Raw genomic sequence first — 14882 nt, 5'->3', positions numbered from 1 at the left:
AACTTTATTTTAACTGTATTTTAACTTTATTTTAACTTTACTTTAACTTTATTTTAACTTTACTTTAACGTTATTTTAACTTTATTTTAACTGTATTTTAACTTTATTTTACCTTTAACTTTAACTTTACTTTAACGTTATTTTAACTGTATTTTAACTTTATTTTAACTTTATTTTAACTTTACTTTAACTTTACTTTAACGTTATTTTAACTTTATTTTAACTTTACTCAAACTTTACTTTAACGTTATTTTAACTTTATTTTACCTTAAACTTTAACTTTACCTTTAACTTTACTTCAACTGTATTTTAACTGTATTTTAACTTTACTTTAACTGTATTTTAACGTTATTTTAACTTTATTTTTTTTTATTCAGCTTGTGTGACTCACACAGCTTGTTTCTCTCACAGTGTGAATCTGATCAGAGTAACTTATCTGCTGTGTTAAACTGACCTCTAGGGGACAAACACTGAACTGCAGCCTGACCACATTCACAGTGATTATACATCATGATACGAGCATGTCTTTGGACTGTGGGAGGAAGCTGGAGTACCCGGAGGGAACCCACGCATGCACGGGGAGAACATGCAGACTCCACACAGAAAGGCACACAACGTCTGAACCGGGACTCAAACCACGAAGCTTCTAGCTGTGAGGTGACAGTGCTAACCACTACCACAGTGCCACCCTGTGTGGAATCAGGCTCAATATGAAATATACATGTTAACATATGATGTGATGTAGCTGAGTTAGCTTTAAGCTAACAGTGATTTAAATCATCATTCAGGATGACATTTTACCCCAATGAGACTCCAGGACATCCACTGAGAATGGAGCCTCCACAGGGGACGCTGCAGAGCTGGGGGGGGGGGGGGGGTGACTTCATCATCATCATCATCATCTCTGAAGTCCAGTCTGTGAACTCTTTATAGAACCAGTTCAAAGTAAATACAGTGAGTGTGTACTATGTAACACATTTGATCTCTGAACTGAAGGTTGAAGTATTCAGATACTTTAAATTTCTGCAGACGTAAAGTTTATCAGATAAACTGTTAATTTACTCGTTCAGAGCGATTTTAATGAAACGTTTAAATGTGACCTGAAAACTAAACAAAGATGAACATGAGGAGATAAACATGTTCAAAGTTCAGAGACGTGTTTATCAGACTGAAATGTTTAATTTAGTTCAGAGTTTGACTGAAAATCTTCCTTAAAGAAAGTCTACTGTCTTACACAGACACACACGCACGCACGCACGCGCACGCACACACACACACACACACACACACACACACACACACACACACACACACACACACACACACACACACACACACACACACACAGTGTTCAGCCTGGTACAACAGTAAACAATAAGACAAAAGCGCTCTGTCCTCTGCAGGCTGATCAGACCCACATCGTTCCTGTCCTCAGTCTTACAGCAACTCCAGGACCTCCAGGACCCTCCGGAACCCCCAGGACCCCCAGGACCCCCAGGATCATGGACCCTAAGCGTCTGTCCTCGTCCTCTCAGCAGCAGGTTCGCCTCAGGATAAAGGTAAAACATGTTTGAGCTGTGGCAGCCTTTGATTCCTGATGATTACATTTGTTACTGGTGTTGGACGGTGTGACAATATTTTTAGAGATACAAATATATGTTGTTTAAAATTAGATCTACAATATCAACCTAAAATACTTACATGTAACTTATTCTGTCATCATATTTATATATATATATATAACAGGTACAGAGCAGTGTAGTGTAGTAGCCTACAGTAGTATACAGTAGCCTACAGTGGTACCGTAGTTTACAGTAGTATACAGTAGTATAAATATTGTGTAGAGCTGAGAGCATCATGTAAAATGTTCCCAGCGGAGGAAACAGCGCCACTCTGCCGTTAGACTCCACCCAGCGGTCACACAGGGTACTACACCTGCAGCACCGCTGCTTATTCTGCTCCTCCGCTCCGGCACGGACACTAATTGCGCATGCGCAATGAGATGAATGGCCGCTGCACCTGACGGGCCACCAGGAAGTGTGGCGGACAAATCCTCGGCTGTTAATCCACACTCGGCACCGACAGTAACATGTTCAGCGGGCCGGAGCGCTCAGAGTGACCGTCCATACCGTCTCCGCTCCGGGCTCGGCCTCCGGGATCGCGCCGCTGCGCAGTGAGTGCATGAGGCAGAGCGCGCGGGGCTGTCCGTCTCCTCCCCCCGCCTGCCGGGCTCCAGACTCCGCTGCTGCCGAGCTGAGGCTCCGTGAAGCTCCGTGAAGCTCCGTGAGGTCCGGGCACGTTCACCCTGACTGCAATGGGATGCTGCGGTAGCGCGGAGGTAAGAACGGCACGACCCGGTTCGGCTTGGTACCGTCCACCCCCTCCTCCATCCCTCGGTGCCCTTCAGCAGAGCCCCGATGTGTGTTTATTCTGTCACCGGGAGAGGCTGACCGGTCCCGGGGAGCGGAGAGGGCCGAGTCGGGATTAAAGCCAGCGCCTGTAATCCAATTAGCTGCTCCAGGGGCTCAGGCGGGTTACCGGGCCTGCTAACGAGACCCGGGCCAGGCGGGTTACCAGGCCTGCTCACTGGACGGCAGCTCGCTGCTCCGGGTTTTACGTTATGTGTTTGAGATGTAAACCGGGCCGGGCTAACAGGCCGGTGAAAGGCTGGCAGTGGACCCGGCTCGGCTCCCGATGTGACCGTGACCGTGTGTGTGTGTGTGTGTGTGTATGCGTGTGTGTGTGTTTCAGAGGACAAAGAGAGAATGGAGACCGCTGGAGGACCGGAGCTGCACAGACCTGCCCTGGTTCCTGCTCTTCACCGTCTTCTGCGTAGGCATGGTAACCACCGCGAGCCTCGCTCTCACACCTGTTTATGTAATGATCAATTACAACACCGACAAATCCCCATAACATCACAGTTCACACGGTGTACATGTTCTGAGTTTGAGGGATTAATTAATCTGTCTGTTCAGAGGAAATTCTTCTGTGCGAACAAAAGCAGGTCTTTTATTGTGACACTTCCTGTTTAACATCACAGTTAACTGAATCTTCCATGACTTTTCCTTTCTGCTGACATTTTATGTCATGCTCTAACTGCAGCTGATGAACATGTAATCATTATGTAAAGACAGTCAGGCTGCTGTGCTTTTACTTTATAATCGTTCAGGGCGCCTGGGAAATCTCAGTTAACGGGCAGTTGACTGGACAAATAAACAACTGTTATTGTGTTTCTGTTGTTTGACAGTAAACAGTGGTGTTAGTGGTATTAGTGACACGTCACAGGTGTGGTCGTGGTGTCAATGCTGACATCACGGTGAACATGTTGACATAATAGTGAACATGTTGACATAATAGTGAACATGCAGACATCACTGTGAACATGCAGACATCACTGTGAACATGCAGACATCACAGTGAACATGTTGACATAATAGTGAACATGCAGACATCACAGTGAACATGCAGACATCACGGTGAACATGTTGACATCACGGTGAACATGTTGACATCACGGTGAACATGTTGACATAATAGTGAAGATGTTGACATCACGGTGAACATGTTGACATCACGTTGAACATGTTAACATAATAGTGAAGATGTGGACATCACGGTGAACATGTTGACATAATAGTGAAGATGTGGACATCACGGTGAACATGTTGACATAATAGTGAAGATGTGGACATCACGGTGAACATGTTGACATAATAGTGAAGATGTTGACATCACGGTGAACATGTTGACATAATAGTGAAGATGTTGACATCACGGTGAACATGTTGACATAATAGTGAAGATGTTGACATAGTAGTGAAGATGTGGACATCACGATGAACATGTTGACATAATAGTGAAGATGTTGACATCACGGTGAACATGTTGACATCACGTTGAACATGTTGACATAATAGTGAAGATGTTGACATAGTAGTGAAGATGTGGACATCACGATGAACACGTTGACATCACGGTGAACATGTGGACATAATAGTGAAGATGTTGACATCACGGTGAACATGTTGACATCACGTTGAACATGTTGACATAATAGTGAAGATGTTGACATCACGATGAACATGTTGACATCATGGTGAACATGTGGACATCAGGATGAACATGTGGACATCAGGATGAACATGTTGACATCACGGTGAACATCCAGACATCATGGTGAACATGTTGACATAATAGTGAACATGCAGACATCACTGTGAACATGTTGACATCACGGTGAACATGTTGACTAGGTGAACATGCAGTCATCACAGTGAACATGTTGACATCACAGTGAAGATGTTGACATCATGGTGAACATGTTGACATAATAGTGAAGATGTTGACATAATAGTGAACATGTTGACTAGGTGAACATGTTGACATCACAGTGAAGATGTTGACATCATGGTGAACATGTTGACATAATAGTGAACATGTGGACATCACGATGAACATGTTGACTAGGTGAACATGCAGTCATCACAGTGAACATGTTGACGTCACAGTGAACATGTTGACGTCACAGTGAACATTTGGACATAATAGTCAACATGCAGACATCACAATGAACATGTTGACATCACGGTGAACTTGTTGACATCACGGTGAACATGTTGACTAGGTGAACATGTTGACATCACTGTGAACATGTTGACATCACAGTGAAGATGTTGACATCATGGTGAACATGTTGACATAATAGTGAACATGTGGACATCACAATGAACATGTTGACTAGGTGAACATGCAGTCATCACAGTGAACATGTTGACATAATAGTGAAGATGTGGACATCACGGTGAACATGTTGACATCACAGTGAACATGTTGACATCACGGTGAACATCCAGACATCACGGTGAACATCCAGACATCACTGTGAACATGCAGACATCACGGTGAACATGTTGACTAGGTGAACATGCAGTCATCACAGTGAACATGTTGACATCACAGTGAAGATGTTGACATCATGGTGAACATGTTGACATAATAGTGAACATGTGGACATCACGATGAACATGTTGACTAGGTGAACATGCAGTCATCACAGTGAACATGTTGACGTCACAGTGAACATGTTGACGTCACAGTGAACATTTGGACATAATAGTCAACATGCAGACATCACAATGAACATGTTGACATCACGGTGAAGATGTTGACATCATGGTCAACATGTTGACATAACAGTGAAGACGTTGACATCACAGTGAACATGTTGACATAATAGTGAACGTGCTCTCTGCTGTGAGTCAGATCTTCAGTGTTATTCACAGGAACCAAATCTTTGGTCTCTGACTGATTGATTCTTCAAGAAAAGAATCCCCTCATTACAAAATACATTTAAACTCAGCTGTTGGTCCTTCACTTAACTGTTTAAAGACTTCCACAGTTTAACTCTTTAACTGAACTCAGCAGATTGAATTCAGAGAGTTCACCTTTAGATTAAGCCAGGTGAAGAGAAAACAGCTCCTGCAGGTCAACAAATTGACCTACGTATTCAGTCTCCTCCTGAAGTCTAGTTGTTGATGTTTCTCTGCTGATTCAAGCTGCTGAATAAACTCAGCTGTTAAAGAGAATCACTTAATCTTGACTTATCATCATGTTACCTATTACCTTTTTTGTTACCATATTTTAAGATGAACTGTGTCAGTGTTTCTTCTCTAACGGTCGTCCTGTCCTGCAGGGCAGCATCTGCGGCTTCACCATCGCCACCGGAGGCGCCGCTCGCCTCGTCTATGGATATGACAGCTACGGTAACACCTGTGGGCAACGCAACGAGCAGATCGAAGGCGTCCGGCTGAGCGGCCTCGACCATACTGACAGGAAGTGAGTCTTGAACTTATGAAAGGGCTCTGGTCCTCTGTCCTCTGTACTGTGTATTACTACAGTGATTTAACGTGAAACAGTCATAGTGTGTCACAAGTGGTGTTTGAGTGGATATTGGTGGTATTTCCATTATGGAATCATGGTTGTTTTTTCTGTGTGTATCAGTGGAGTTGTAGTCCATCACAGCGGTAGTTTAATATCATTAATCATTTTAGTGGATAACAGTGAATTTCTTTTTTCCAATGGGGTTTTATTTGATCTTTAAAGTGTAAATATATTTATTTTATCTATGGTTGATAGTGTGATAGTGTTTTTGTCTTAAAGGGAAAGTATGGGTCTGTGTTAGACCTGTGTCGTTAGCTGTACTGCATTTCTGGTGTGTTACTGTATTGCTGTATAGTTGCCTCAGTATTGCTGTATTTACTCTCTTTCGGTATTATTGCTGTAGTCTTGCTGTGGTATTGCTGTAGTGTTGATGTAGTATTGTTGCTGTATTTCTGTGGTGTACTGTATTGGTGTAGTGTTGCTGTATTGCTGAAGTATTGCTGTATTGCTGTAGCATTACTGTATTGCTGTGGTATTGCTGTAGCATGCTGTAGTATTGCTGTAGTGTTGCTGTATTGCTGTGGTATTGCTGTAGTATTGCTGTAGTGTTGCTGTATTGCTGTGCTATTGCTGTAGTGTTGCTGTAGTGTTGCTGTATTGCTGTAGTGTTGCTGTTGTATTGCTGTAATGTTGCTGTAGTGTTTTCGTGTTGCTGCAGTATTGCTGTAGTGTAGCTGTGTTGCTGTAGTATTGCTTTACTGTTGATGAAGTGTTTCCGTGTTTCTGTATTGCTGTAGTATTGCTGTACTGCTGTAGTGTTGCTGTAGTATTGTTGTATTGCTGTAGTGTTGCTGTATTGCTGTTGTATTGTTGTGTTGCTGTAGTATTGCTGTAGCATTACTTTATTGCTGTAGTGTTGCTGCAGTGTTTCCATGTAGTTTTGCGGCAGTGTTGCTGCGGTATTGCTGTAGTGTAGCTGTGTTGCTGTAGTATTGCTGTACTGTTGCTGAAGTGTTTAAGTGTTTCTGTATTGCTGTAGTGTTGCTGTATTGCTGTAGTATTGCTGTAGTGTTGCTGTAATATTGCTGTAGTGTTTCTGTAGTGCTGTAGTATTGCTGTATTGCTGTAGCATTACGATATTGCTGTAGTATTGCTGTAGTGTTGCTGTATTGCTGTAGTATTGCTGTATTGCTGTAGCATTACGATATTGCTGTAGTATTGCTGTAGTGTTGCTGTAATATTGCTGTAGTATTGCTGTATTGTTTCCGTATTGCTGTAGTTTTGCGGCAGTGTTGCTGCAGTATTGCTGTAGTGTAGCTGTGTTGCTGTAGTATTGCTGTACTGTTGATGAAGTGTTTCCGTGTTTCTGTATTGCGGTAGTATTGCTGTACTGCTGTAGTGTTGCTGTAGTATTGTTGTATTGCTGTAGTGTTGCTGTATTGCTGTTGTATTGTTGTGTTGCTGTAGCATTACTTTATTGCTGTAGTGTTGCTGTAGTGTTTCCATGTTGCTGTAGTGTTGCTGTATTGCTGTACTGCTGTAGTGTTGCTGTATTGTTGTAGTATTGCAGCATTGCTGTAGTGTCGCTGTAGTATTGCTGTGTTGCTGTAGTGTTGCTGTATTGCGGTATTGCTGTTGTGTTGCTGTAGTATTGCTGTGTTGCTGTTGTGTTACTGTAGTATTGCTGTGTTGCTGTAGTGTCCCTGTAGTATTGCTGTGTCGCTCTAGTGTTGCTGTATTGCGGTATTGCTGTAGTGTTGCTGTAGTGTTGCTGTAGTATTACTGTATTGCTGTAGTGTCACTGTAGTATTGCTGTGTCGCTGTAGTGTTGCTGTATTGCGGTATTGCTGTTGTATTGCTGTAGTGTTGCTGTAGTATTAGGGTGTTGCTGTAGTGTCGCTGTAGTATTGCTGTGTCGCTGCAGTGTTGCTGTAGTATTACTGTATTACTGTAGTGTTACTGTATTGCTGTAGTGTTGCTGTAGTGTTGTTGTAGTGTTGTTTTATTGCTGTAGTGTTACTGTATTGCTGTAGTGTTGCTGTAGTATTGCTGTGTTGCTCTAGTGTTGCTGTATTGCTGTTGTGTTGCTGTAGTATTGCTGTGTTGCTGTAGTGTTGCTGTATTGCAGTATTGCTGTTGTGTCGCTGTAGTATTGCTGTGTTGCTGTAGTGTTGCTGTATTGCTGTTGTGTTGCTGTAGTATTGCTGTGTTGCTGTAGTGTTGCTGTAGTGTTGCTGTATTGCTGTTGTGTTGCTGTAGTATTGCTGTGTTGCTGTAGTATTGCTGTGTTGCTGTAGTGTTGCTGTATTGCTGTTGTGTCGCTGTAGTATTGCTGTGTTGCTGTAGTGTTGCTATATTGCTGTAGTATTGCTGTGTTGCTGTAGTGTTGCTATATTGTGGTATTGCTGTTGTGTTGTTGCTGTAGTATTGCTGTGTTGCTGTAGTGTTGCTGTAATATTGCTGTAGTATTGCTGTGTTGCTGTGTTGCTGTAGTGTTGCTGTAGTGTTGCTGTGTTGCTGTAGTGTTGCCGTATTTCTGTGTTGCTGTAAGTGTTGCTGTGTTGCTGTGTTGCTGTAGTGTTGCTGTATTGCTGTGTTGCTGTAGTGTTGCTGTAGTGTTGCTGTAAGTGTTGCTGTGTTGCTGTAGTGTTGCTGTATTGCTGTGTTGCTGTGGTGGTACAGTTTAAGTGGGTCACACTGGAACTAGACCATGGGGTGCGTTCGAGGTCCTGTGGGAGTTTGCAGTGTTGTGCTGACAGTTCAGAGCTGTGACTCATCATGAACAGCTGATGAAATATGAGCTGTGTCCCAGTCCAGGGGCTGCAGCCTTCCAAGGCCGTATGTGAAGGCTGATTGCGTCACAGAAGTGTGTCGAATGCTCCAATTTGAAGGTTTCTCTGTTTCCCGGGCCGCAAAGGGTCTGTTGGGTGCATCCTTCACGGCCCAACATATCCTGAGATGCATTACGTTCCAATTCAAACTAATTGGAGGACTTTGACGTGGCCGAGGAATAGACGCTTAAATGTTTTGGTTTCATCTCAATCGAATAGCTAGAGATACACGTTTGAGAAGACCAAAGGGCCCTTTCAACAAATTATCTTTAAAATAACATGTTAACTTACTCAACATTAGTTATGCTACCTAGTAAGCCTGCTAGCTACCTGTTGCTCGGCGACAGGAGTGGCGTCTGTTGACGTAAGGGTAGACCAATCAATTTGGTTTTAATGTCTAAGCAGGCTATGAGTGGAGCATCCTCTGTGGACCGCCTCCTTCAAAGGCTGCAGCCCCTGATTGGGACACAGCTATGAAGAGTTCAGACCTGGGTTTCCGTGTTCCGGTAATTTCTTTTTCACGTCTTTTTATTGAATTTTTCAGAACATCTAGTTATATATAATACAAAGTCACGACATAATAAAGAATACTACAACTACAAAGAAGGCTACAACTGTCAACCAATGGTCAAAGTAATTACAGTAGACAAAGGTGCATTACAAGAAGCATCAGGACCGCAGAGACTGTTGATATTTTTAAAAAGAAGCTCAAGCTCTTTTAACTATTTTATTCTATTTTTAAGATCTAATAATTTTAATGATTTATTCTTAATTCTTTTTGCACTTTATTGCTTTTATCTTAATTTTTCTATCTTTTTCATTTTATGTCTTATATTTATCTCAGCCATCTTATTGTCTTTAGCCTTTTACTTTTAGCTCCAGTGTTTCTTCATGGGAGCCCTCCACACTGGGAGGTGTGTCTGGTCTGCCCGCGGGGACGTCGTCCTGGAGATCCCTCAGGCCCCGAGGACCGTGGGGCTCTGCACCTTGTGCGGAGTCTATCCCGGTCTTTCCGGGTCGGGGTGGTCTCTGTGGGTGGCACTCCCTGCAGGCGTAGACTGTGACCCCTCCCAATGCGGATGGCTCCCATAGGTGGCGTTTTCCTCACCTGTTCCTCAGTGTCCTGCCATGCCTCTCTCCCATTTTTTAATTTTTATGTGGAGCACTTTGTGTTGCATTCTTTTTGCATGAAAAGTGCTTTATAAATAAAGTTTGATTTGATTTGATGAAGAAAGAAAGAAAAAAAAAAGTATATATACACATACACATACATAAAATAATAATAAAATATATATATTAATAAAAATAAATGTATTATTATTTTTTATTATAAATGTATTTTCTTTAAAAAGAAAGGGAGTGGCATCATATGCACAGCTAACATATCTAATCCACACAGTCTTGCATCCCTTCATAATGGGAGCCCTATGAGTTGTTATCCCAGAGACAGTAGTGAAATAGGATATAAATGGAGTCCACGTTTTACTGAACTCAGCCTTTTTCCCCCTGAGGGTAAATTTAATCTTTTCCAGTTTCAGGTGGAACACGACATCGCTCAGCCACCTAGCATGGGAGGGGGTTGAGGATCTTTCCAGTTGAACAGGATCAGACAGCGAGCTAGCAAGCAAGTGAATGCAACAACATTAGAAACCAGTTAGCATTCTCAGGTTTTTAATTGCCGTTTTTTTTACCAGTAAAATCTGTTGAAGTCCAACATATTAAAAATCCACTGGTCGTAATGTCCAGTGAAAATAATATATTTTCGACAAAAAAAAATATCACTGATTCATTATAACTCCGTCCCCTCAGTGCTTCAGGAAGATGCTGAACCAGCCATCAGAACCATTATTGGTCATTTTGACAAAAAAATGACCAGCAACGACGCGTCAGCAGCACCAGCCACGGCTCCTCTCATCGATGCCACAAGCACACGAGATGCCAGCAGGCTGGAATTTGTCCTAGGCCTGCGAAGTCGGTGGAATATATGCTATCCCGATTCATATAAATTCATTATTATTAGTTTGCATAACGATTATTTTAAATCGTTAAAGAGCTCTCCCCTCAGCTGCAGCATGTGTCGGACAGAAACACGCCGCTGTCCCTGCCCGGCAGGTGCTGACTGAGCTCAGATTATGTGCCAGTAGGGCCTTTCAAACTGTTCAGCTTCTTCAGCACATTTATGTAACATGATGTTTTCTGCTGTTTTCAGATTTTATAATGGGTGTGTATTGCGCCAGCTAGAGTGTTTGATTGCACCGTTACTGTGCGTTCACAGCGAACGTGAATAGAAGTGAATTCACGTCGGGCAGCGCGAATGACCTGAATGATCGCGACGCAAATTCGCGTGAGTTGAAAAATTTGAACTTCCTCTGTGAATCCGTGTCACGTGGTGTATTGAAAGCCTATCAACATTGAGATTCTCCTGACGCTGTTGGTAACCATGGAGATAAGCCCCGCTTCCTCTTCTCCATTCCGGAAGCAAAGGGCGAATATTTGTTATTTAAACGCGTATTGTGATCCGGCGGTCAAACTCGCGCGAGTAATGAGAGGCAAATATTCGCTTCGCGCATAGAGGGGGTTAAAGATAACTCAAAAATCTTTGAAACATTTTGCTCATAAGCCCACAGTTTTCACTTCACATACATAATGTATACATCAAAATGTAGGTAAACGTGTGCTGGAGCTGTTAGCTGGGTTATTAAAGCTAAAGCATTTACATTTCTGCCACAAGAAGCTTAAATGCAACATGAACTTCACAACTGCCTCCATCTGCTCCGATGTTCATTCTGACGACAAAGAAAATGCAGGATGTGAGCATTCTGTTCTATCGCCAGCTTGGCCACATTTCTGACATTTATGCCATGAAAATTACACGTGTGTGTTCAGCAGACTCTCAGCTTTCTATTGATGTGCTCATTGTGATGATATTAGTTAAGGGCTTGGCCCCACAGCAGAAAATTCTGAGCTAAAATCTCCAGGAAATCAACTGTCAGAACACACAAGTTACATCACCCAGCTCAATGAGATGAGCTAATTAGTGCAGTATGACACACATGACTGTCTCTCTCTCTTTAAGCTTCTTCTTCCACATCTTCTGCTTCTTCTTCCTCACTTTGAGCTTCATCTTCCTCACCTTTGTTTCAGCAGTGTTTTGCAATTGCATTTCAGCCTTCAGCTTTCAGCATTACCAAACATTTTCTGCAAGGAAATGCAATTTTTCTAGTTTCTAACAGTCCGCAGGTCGGGACTCAATCAAAACGTAGCATCACGGTGACACGGCTGTCTCTCTGCTCTGCTCTCTGTCTGATTACTGTGATTTTAACATGAGTTTGTTTGTTGTTTCGCTATGTATGGGAAAGATAATGCTTCCTAACGCCGGGAACACACCGCACCCCGAAGCGCCGCAAATAGCCGCGGAGCGGAGCCCGTGTCCTTTCGGCGCCCATGTTAACCGATTGTGTCGTTCACACCAGACCTGCCGCGCCGCGCACCTCCGCGGCCGGCTCGCGCCATGCAGCGAGAGAGAGAGCGAGAGAGAGAGCGAGAGAGAGAGGGCGTAATGCTCCCCTTCGCCGTGTGTGCTGCTCTGCTCAGCTGTGACGCGCACTCTGGCAGCGACAGGGACGTCCTCATTTCCCATCATGCCTGCCGCCTCGTGCTGACTGAGTAGTTTAAGTTGTTAAGTTTGTTATTTATGTTCCAAAATGCTGTGCTATGTGTTTTTAATGTGTCTGTTCAGAACATATGTTCTGCATATGTTGGCAATTGTCATTGTTGTGCTGGTTATAGTCATAACCACGAGTGAGGAGGCTGTTTCATTTCTGGACTTCAGCTGCATTTTGACAGGATGGTTGTGGGCTGGCCCACATGTTGGAAAAACAATCATTGCGCCCTCTCCTTGTCAGGAGGTGTAATGACTTTCTCTCCCAATAGTCCAGACAATATAATGTATTACTGTCGGGGCATATTGGGGGACACGTTCACCAATACCAATATATCTGCAAAATGCTAATATCGGCCGATAAAATTGGCTGACCGATAAATCGGATAAATCTCATGAATCTGTTTAAATTATATTAAAATAACGGCTGATCGGCTGTGATGAACATGTCGGCATTCTGGTTCTCAGAGAGAGGGAGAGTCAGTACCAGCTGTGACTGTGTGTCAGAGTGATGATGTCACTGTACAGTGACATCATCACTCTGAGACACTCACATCTGTCAACATGTACCCCTGTTTAACCTGAATGATCATCATTACTGTCACTGCTGTAACATGCAAAAAGGAAGTCAGAATAAAACTGCTAAATCTAATTTTAGAGGTCGTCCAGGTGACCCCAGGTGACCTCCCTAACAACGTGTGTGTGTGTGTGTGTGTGTGTGTGTGTGTGTGTGTGCGTGTGTGCGTGTGTGTGTGTGTGAGACAGAGAGAGATCAGATTCCTGTGTGTAGGCGTTTGGAGGTTTCTCTGTGACTCTTTGTTCACGTTGCTCTCCCGCGTTCACATTCTGACATTCTGAAACACTTTAAACACGTTCTGCTTCTCTCAGCTGACAAACTGTCAACAATCAAACTACAGTTTCTTATCATTATAATCATCATCATGTGACTCAAACAAGTGGGAAATCTCACCTCACTCAGAACATTAACTGTTTACCAGAAAAGTTGTTCACTGCTTTTCTCCCATTGAACTGGTTGTTGCAGCTCTGCACAGAAGTAATCAACAGAACAATGTAAAATAAAATCAAGTATTTATCTGCTAATGATCTTTTGAAGACATGCTTTTATTTTCAGTGAATTCAGTGTCATAAACTTTGCCTGCTTTCTATGTGAACAGACGTTCATTAGGAGTTTTACTGTTGCTGGTTGATTCTCTGTAAAAGGACTGCCTGTAAAAACTGGAGGCTCTTAATTTGAAGGAGTGACCCAAGAGACTTGAGTGACTTCCTGTGCTCTCTGTCTCCTGCAGGTTTGTCTTCTTCCTGGATCCGTGTAACATCGACATCGTTCAGAGGAAGATCAAATCCCTGGCTCTGTGTGTGTCTCTGTGCCCCCCCGACGAGCTGAAGACCTACCAGGACCTGAAGAGGTTCGCCATGCTCAACGGTGAGATCATCATCTCTGTCACATGATGCCCAACACACCTGGAGCAGAGTGAGCTTCTTCTGACCAGAGGAACAAACCCCCTCTATGTTTTACACTGAGGGCTGATGGGAAATGTAGTCTGAGTGTGTAGAAAAGAGTGCTCAGTTTAACCTGCAGGTGTAATCAGGTTTACGTGGGCCATTGAGTGAAAGGTGCATCTTTGATTTCAGACATGAAGGACTGTTATCGTAAGTTACCTGAGAGTAGGCTCATGGACTGACGGCTGCAGGTGTTCAGGTACGACACAGTTTGGCTCTTTCCTGATACCCTGATACCCCCGGGGTGTTTTGAGAATGAGTTCGTGTGAATCGTGTTCAGTCGTCATCAACCAGTTTATGTCCACAGAGCCCACAGAGCCCACAGATTCCACAGAGCCCGCAGAGAGCCCACAGAGCCCACAGAGCCCACAGAGTCCACAGAGTCCACAGATTCCACAGAGTCCACAGAGTCCGCAGAGCCCACAGAGTCCACAGAGCCCACAGAGTCCACAGAGTCCGCAGAGTCCGCAGAGCCCACAGATTCCACAGATTCCACAGAGTCCACAGAGTCCGCAGAGTCCGCAGAGTCCGCAGAGCCCGCAGATTCCGCAGAGTCCACAGAGTCCACAGAGTCCACAGAGCCCGCAGAGCCCGCAGAGCCCGCAGAGCCCGCAGAGCGCCCACAGAGTCCACAGATTCCACAGATTCCACAGATTCCACAGAGCCCACAGAGCCCACAGAGCCCACAGAGTCCACAGATTCCACAGAGTCCACAGAGTCCACAGAGTCCGCAGAGCCCGCAGAGTCCGCAGAGTCCACAGATTCCGCAGAGTCCACAGAGTCCACAGAGTCCACAGAGCCCACAGAGCCCACAGATTCCGCAGAGTCCACAGAGTCCACAGAGTCCACAGAGTCCACAGAGCCCGCAGAGCCCACAGATTCCACAGAGCCCGCAGAGCCCACAGAGCCCGCAGAGCGCCCACAGAGTCCACAGATTCCACAGATTCCACAGATTCCACAGATTCCACAGAGCCCACAGAGCCCACAGA

At 44.0% G+C, this 14882-nt stretch overlaps 1 protein-coding gene across 3 annotated transcripts in view; it reads left to right on the top strand.

The window, feature by feature from the left end:
* Positions 1-1502: 1502 nt before the first annotated feature.
* Positions 1503-14882, top strand: part of slc44a1b (solute carrier family 44 member 1b) — a 38046-nt gene continuing 24666 nt past the window's right edge. For 2 of the 3 annotated variants that reach the window (XM_069669768.1, XM_069669767.1), the window contains exons 1-4: positions 1503-1559; positions 2752-2841; positions 5693-5835; positions 13680-13816. In XM_069669768.1, coding sequence (XP_069525869.1) covers positions 1503-1559; positions 2752-2841; positions 5693-5835; positions 13680-13816 — 427 coding nt within the window. Of the gene's footprint in view, positions 1560-2715; positions 2842-5692; positions 5836-13679; positions 13817-14882 lie in introns of those variants that run through there. The other variant, XM_069669766.1, reaches the window with a different exon arrangement.

Source organism: Semicossyphus pulcher, unplaced genomic scaffold (genome assembly GCF_022749685.1).
Source record: "Semicossyphus pulcher isolate SPU_LCO1_2020_fin unplaced genomic scaffold, fSemPul1.0.p SCAF_2, whole genome shotgun sequence".
Classification (NCBI taxonomy): domain Eukaryota; kingdom Metazoa; phylum Chordata; class Actinopteri; order Labriformes; family Labridae; genus Semicossyphus; species Semicossyphus pulcher.
This window is presented reverse-complemented; position numbering and strand designations above follow the sequence as displayed.